General features: G+C 43.5%; 1 protein-coding gene across 1 annotated transcript in view; it reads right to left on the bottom strand.

The window, feature by feature from the left end:
• The window catches only part of APOLD1 (apolipoprotein L domain containing 1), a 4,447-nt gene extending 2,667 nt beyond the window's left edge, over positions 1-1,780 (bottom strand). Inside the window, exons 1-2 of the mRNA XM_029954083.1 lie at positions 1,697-1,780; positions 9-234 (exon numbers count right to left, since the gene is read on the bottom strand). Of these exons, the coding sequence (XP_029809943.1) occupies positions 9-234; positions 1,697-1,699 (229 nt within the window). The 5' untranslated portion in view covers positions 1,700-1,780. The remainder of the gene's footprint in view (positions 1-8; positions 235-1,696) is intronic.
• Positions 1,781-7,178: the final 5,398 nt, after the last annotated feature.

Raw genomic sequence — 7,178 nt, forward strand, 5'->3', positions numbered from 1 at the left:
GACCGGGCTGAGCGAGAGCCCTACGATGGCGGCCACGGCGCCCGCGGCGCTTAGGGAGCTGCCCGCCACGTTGGCCGCCAGGGAGCGCCGGCGGAGGCGCTCGAGGCGCCGGGCCACCTCGCGCAGGCGCAGCACCTGGCCGTGCAGCCGGCCGCGGCGGTCGAGCAGCAGCCCCTGGAAGCGGCGCAGCGCGTCTGCGCCCTGCAGCTCCCGAGCCGCCGGCCTCTCCATGCCCTGCGGGGACACAGACGCGCAGTTAGCGCAGAGTCTCGGGGCTCCCACACGCCCAAGTGAGGCGCCACGGCTACTGCCACGCGAGGGGAAACGGGCGGGTCATGGTCCAGCGAGTCCTGTGGGTCAGGTTCGCAGGGACCAGATCTAAAATCTGGAACAAGGCACCCTAGTTCTCCGGACCTTAAAGACGCGGGTGCAAGCGGGAGTCGTGCTCTCGGCCGCTTCTCTCCCCCGGGGAACACTAAGGGTGGGCTTTATTAACTGTAAGTAAGCTGTGAGCTCAGTGAGGAGGGGTACTGACGTTACGCTGCTGCAGTACTGAGGCCTCTGCTCTGTTTAAACAACCGTTTAGGGGCACCTGGGTGGCTCAGACGGTTAAGCGTCGGGCTTCGGCCAGGTCCTGATCTCAAGGTTTGTGAGTTCGAGCCTGGCATCTGTGCCAGCAGCTCAGAGCCCGGAGCCTGCTTCAGATTCTGTGTCTCCCGCTTTCTCTGCCCCTCTTCCCCCTGCCCTCAAAGAATGAATAAACACACATTTTTTTTTAATTAAAAAAAAAAACACTTTACATGTGGTGGGTTGTACCAGTTCACAAAGCCCTGTTCTTAGGTGAAGACTCAGATCCTAAGACTTTTGCAATTCATTGTTTTCCCTCTCTGATGAGTGAAATAGACAAGTCCCCCCAAAACTCAAAAATCATATTATCTATCAGATGTAAGGAACTAATTTTGCTAAGTTAAATGCTTCTCCGAAGCATCTCTTCTACTTGTTGTTTTTCCAGGCTCTTACCTTACAGTCAAGCCCCAAATGTTATTTGGGCTATTTTTTCTAAATCTCACTCTTTGATGGGTGCTTCATTAAAACTAAGTTCCATTATGTGAATACCGCTCCGTTTATTACAAAAGCTTCCTTAAAAAATGAGTAACCACTAAATAAAATAAGGCGTCTAACATTTTTTAACAACTCACTGAGGGCTACCTAGTACCAAGTTGAGTTGAAGCTAATTGAAGATGACTAAGAGAGAGAAATATACATCTAGGATGAAAATACATCCTTCCTAGTTGCCAAAGATTCCCACCTTCCTAGCCACTGTAGTCGTCATTATTAGAAACTTCTTAAAAGTGGCAAATAAGCCATAGAAATAGAGCATTTCAATACTGTGAAGTATCAGGGTAGAATCATTATTCTCATCTGAAAGATGAGAAAATTGAAACACAGACACATTCTAGATACAGCTGATTCTTCACAAAACCATCTAGAATTTTGGTCTCCCGACTCCTAGGTCTTAATTGTATTTGCATGTCCCCATTATTCCACCCACCAGTGATAAATTTCCAAGTAAGAGACCTCTTAGTAAAATGAGGTAACATCACACAAAATATGTAGCGGGCCAAGGATATAACCCCAGTATTACAATCCCAATGGCAGTCTTTCAGACAGACCCCCTCTAGGCTCCCCCACTTACCATTCACTTCTGGCTATCTCCAGGAAAGAAAAATCTGAGGCTGTTTCTGGATGAGCATGCTTTATAGTTCCAGAGAACCAATGACTGCCCTGGGAAAGCCTTGTCTCATTCTCAGAATTTGCCATTTCCTGTCCTGGCCCCTGCTGCCTTCAACCAGAAGGATATGACATGGTGGAAAATGACCTGCCAGCCACACAGCACATCCCGTATCTAGGAAATGAACATTGTGTGTTCGCTTTCCCCCAAGCGCAGGAAAAGAACCAGAGGCTCTTCCCCAACTTGAAACAAGCGTTGTCATTCTCCCAAGGGGCATACCCTGCCTTTCCTCTCCTGAGAATAGCTAATGACGTTATCTGGGAGGGCGACTAACGTACCCCAGGCTGACCAATTGTAGTGTTTCTTGGGAGGGCACCATCACAAAATCATTTTTTACAAAGAAAAAGAACGGAACCCTCTTCTGTCTGAAGTAGCAACTCATAATCCACTCCCATATTTAAAAAATCACTGTGGGTCTGAGTGGTTGAAAGGCAATCCATTCAGCACACAGCCTTAAGAATGTAAGACCACACCCACAGGAAGTGCTGCCTGCAGTTTTGGGCAGGTCCAGCTGTGGAGAAGATACTGGAGGTCTCAGAAAGGGCACACTGCAGGCCAAATGCGTCAGAAAAATCAGTGGGGTCAGGCTGTACAAGGAGCTAATTATACACTTTCAACAGCCGGGATCTGGCTTCCTGGGTTTTCATTTGAAGTGGCAATTATAGCCCATAGGATAGTTAAAGGAATGGATTCTATCTCCAGGTTAGTGAAGCACGGGCTGAAGAACAATCATCTGGATAATTCAGGAGGGAAAAACACGTAAAGCGTCTGTGGATACTTTCTGGGGCATTTAGATAGGTGGTTGGAGCTCAGCCTGGAATATCCTTCTAATATTCCTACTGTTGCATAGGAAGGCCAAATTGGTTTTTCACTTAAATAAGTATTGTCTCAATTCTCTGGTTCATCTAGAAAGTCCTAACAGCCATATCTTTCTGGAGCATTCTGAACTTCTCCACCTTTAGAACTATGTTTGTATGTATCAACACAACACCATTTGCTACGACTCACAACCACAATCCTTTTGAACTTAATTTTTCTGAATTTGGTCCATGTCCAAATATTCTGGCTACAGCTCCTCAAAGGAGAAGTATAACCTTAGTCTAGATGCCTTCGGGATCCACCTGCACTTTTCAGGTAAGAGGTAGGAACTTATCTTCCTCCCTCCCGAGAGACCTAATCACTCCACATGGATTGTGAGCCAGAGTGCACTGGGACAGGGGCAAGATGGGACTGTACCTTGGTTCTTCAGTTCCCAACTTCCCTGGATATTGCCTTGTGTGTTTTGGGTTTACATGGCAGCAGTTAAACTTTTATGTGTTGGGTGACAAATCTTATTGGGATTATCAATAAGGACATTCATCATCTTCAGAGCAACAGTAATCATAGTATGACCTAAAGTGAAGAAATAGAAGGTATAGGAGAATGGCCAACATAATATTTTGAATTATTTAGAAGAATGGATACTTGAATATAACACTTTCATCTCAGCATATATTTTTGTATATTAAGCACAATAAGAATTTGAGGAATAACTGAAAATTTTTGGTCAAAAGTTTTATGTGGGTAGTTCCTCCCCCAAATCTGTGAACTGCATCCTCAAACTTCTATTCTATGTTTGAGGACCTTGTAACACATTGCCCCAGAGAGACTACATTGGAAATGTTGTCTGATCCTCACATTAGCCTTTAGATCTGTTAAACCCATGATGCAGATAAACCATACCATTGACAGTACTAACGTGAATTCTGAGTTCTGGAACAGAAAGGAAATACAGAGGAGGAAAGAAGAGAGGAAGAGAGCCTTTTAAGCACAGTCATTTCCAGACTCCAGTTCCAAAGAGTCTAAATCAGGAGGTCCGGAGTGGGGTCTGGGAAAACATAGGTGATTCTGATCTGCAGCCAAGGTTGTGAACCTCTGCTCTAGAAGCTGTGAGTGTTCTGACCATAGGTTACATGGCAGCAGAAACAGTAGGGCTAACTGACAGCAGTTTGTGAGTTAGGTGATTATTTTGTTTTTGTTTTTTTTAATGTTTATTTATTTTGAGAGAGAGTGCATGCAAATGAGTGAGTGAGGGACAGAGTAGGAGAGAGAGAATCCCAAGTGGGCTCCATGCTGTCAGCACAGAGCAAGACATAGGGCTCCATCTCAAAAACCAGGAGATCATGACCCTGTGAGTTAATTTTGGGACTCTCATTAAAACTATCACATTTTAAAGATAAAAGTGATGATTATAACCAGGGGCCTCCCAGAGATCCAGGGACACTGAGAACACCTCCATTTTTTGAGGATCTCAGTGAATTAAAAAAGTAAAATTTTCTCAAGCAACATATAAAAGATTGTGATTTCTTTTCATTGCAATGTAATATATATTGCAATGTCAGTCTTTTGCTATTTACAAGACAATCACAGGATAAGATATTAATTCACAGTGCACTACACTGGTAAAGCAACACAAGTTTAGAATTATATGATGACAACTTTTTCCTATTAATGTTTACCAGTATATCTCAGCGACTATACATAGAACCTCTTTTGGAGTCAACATCAAAAGTATAAAACTGAAACAATTTGTGAATTAGAGGTTTAGGCCAAAGGTCTTTCAAACTTTCCTGTGTTGATAGGTCCTAATATGTGCAGTCATTCGAATAAATTAAAGTAGATGAAAATAATAACATGGGGGCGCCTGGGTGGCTCAGTCAGTTAAGCCTCTGACTTTGGCTCAGGTCAGATCTCACATTCGTGGGTTCGAGCCCCGCATCAGGCTCTACACTGACAGCTAGCTCAGTGCCTGGAGCCTGCTTCTGGTTCTGTGTCTCCCTCTCTCTCTGCCCCTCCTCCTCTCATGCTCTGTCTCTCTCTGTATCAAAATTAAAAATAAAACATTAAAAAAATTAAAAAAAAAAAGAAAATAATAACACGGGTCCATCTGAGTATTTTTGCCCAGGTGTTTTGTAGCATCATGAGAACACAAGTGCTCTAGCATATAGTTAAGTTCTTGGAATTCTTTGTTGAATTAAAGGAAAGAAAAGAATTTTGCTCTCTCAAAGAAATGTCATTATTTTCATAATGACTTTATGAGAGTTTAGCATGAAATTATCTTTCAAAAAACACAACCTGGCGGGTCCCTTAGAGCACTTACACTGCAGAGGGCTTTCAGCATATCTATGTTGCAATGATATGTCAACTATTATTTCATCAACTCATGGAAATGCACAAAAAAAAAAGGCCAAGTGAACTCTAGCCATTTTCATTTCTCCAAACTGGCCTCTGATCTTTGTTAATGTACACACTCCTCGTTAACCAGTATTGTTTAAACACTGTCTGTGTTCTTTTTTCCACTTAACGTTCCTGCAGATACACACTTCTCCATATTGATATAGTCCTCACCTCTGTCATTTTTAATAGCTATGTAATAATCCCACTGTTTGCTTAGTCATTTCCCTATTAGACACTTGGATAGCTTCCAGGGGTTTTTTTTTTTTCACTATTATAACTAGAGTTGCCAGGAACATCTGTGTACATTTTACCCATTTGGATTATTTCTTTGGGGAGTGTTCACAAATGGGAAAATACCAAGTGGAGGAGGAAGAACATTTTCATAGTTTTTGTTACATGTTGCTATACTGCTTTCTAGAAGAACCACTTTATAATGCCATTAGTTTTTAGGAATCCCAGCTGCAGGATTTAACACAATTTAGTTTTCTGGGGCACCTGGGTGACTCAGTCAGTTAAGCGTCTGACTCCTTTTATCTTTTATTTCTTTTTAACATTTAGTTATTATTGAGAGACAAAGAGAGACAGAGCATGGACATGGGAGGGACAGAGAGAGGGGGAGACACAGAACATGAAGCAGGCTCCAGGCTTTGAACTGTCAGCACAGAGTCCAACGCGGGGCTCATACTCACAAACCATGAGATCATGACCTGAGATGAAGTCGGATGCCTAACCTACTGAGCCACCCAGGTGCCCCTAAGCATTTGACTCTTGATTTTGGCTCAAGTCATGATTTCATGGTTCATGAGATCTCTGACAGCCTAGAGTCTGCTTGGGATTCTCTCTCTCCCTTTCTCTCTGCCCCTTCCCTGCATGAGCACTCTCTCTCTCAAATAAGTAAACATTTATTTTTTTTTAATTTTTTTAATGTTTTATTTATTTTTGATACAGAGAGAGACAGAGCATGAGAGGGGGAGAGGCAGAGAGAGAGGGAGACACCAGAACCGGAAGCAGGCTCCAGGCTCTGAACAGAGCCTGACGCGGGGCTCGAACCCACGAACGTGAGATCTGACCTGAGCCGAAGTCGGAGGCTTAACCGACTGAGCCACCCAGGTGCCCCTCAAATAAGTAAACATTTAAAAAAGACAACTTTGTTTTCTTATATTAGTGTTTATTTTGCTTGGTTTATTTCAGCTCCATGAATGTGTATTAAACACCTACAGTGTGCCAGACATCATGCTTGATTTTGAGGATAAAAAGCTGAGTAAGATACCATCGCTGCCCTCCAGGAAATGACCATCTATTGGAGAGAAATATACAGAACAGATCATTTCAATTTAACGTGGAAAGTGCCAAAGGTGTGTGCATGAAGATAGCACAGGGAAAAGTGCATGCCTAGGAAGTACCGGGAAGAATTTCTGGAAGCACACTCATAGCAACTAGAGAGCTGAACAGATGTCATATGGACAAAATTAGATGGGAGAGGAGGACAGAATAAGGAAACAGAATGGACAAAGGGGTGGAGCAGTGTTTGGGCTGCTTCAGGCAGCTTCATATTGCTAAGCGTAAAGTGGGAAGCTGGGAATGTCCAGGGATGAGGGTCAGAGGTTGTGTGGCTCTCAAATGCCATGTGGGGAAGGGGAGGGCATGGAAGGCTTTAATTGGTGGCTTCACAGTTGTATGAAGGATGTTTTCAGAGGTTTACAGCTAAAGGGCGAGAGATGAGTTAGAGGCTGTTTTTAAAGTAAATGAATGTGAGGTGCCAGTTGGTTAAGGATCTGACTTCAGCTCAGGTCACGATCCCATGGTTCAGAGGTTCTAGCCCCGCGTCAGGCTCTGTGCTGACAATTCAGGGTCTGGAGCCTGTTTTGGATTCTGTCTCCCAGTTTGTTAGCCCCTCGCCCACTTGCACTCTGTGTGTGTGTGTGTGTCTCTCTCAAAAATAAAATAAAACACTTAAAATTTTTAAAATAAAGTAAATGCATGAGATTATCATGAATTTAGACAGTATTGATAAAATGGAGCAGGCAAAAGAAAATATATATTTTGGAAACAAAATTGGCAAGTCATACTTAAAGCTGCTCAGACCATCATATCCACTTCCATTCTATTGGTCAATCAAGTCACGTGGCCAAGCCAACATCAGTGAGCTAGAGAAGTATACTCCTTGCCA

Source organism: Suricata suricatta, chromosome 10 (genome assembly GCF_006229205.1).
Source record: "Suricata suricatta isolate VVHF042 chromosome 10, meerkat_22Aug2017_6uvM2_HiC, whole genome shotgun sequence".
Classification (NCBI taxonomy): domain Eukaryota; kingdom Metazoa; phylum Chordata; class Mammalia; order Carnivora; family Herpestidae; genus Suricata; species Suricata suricatta.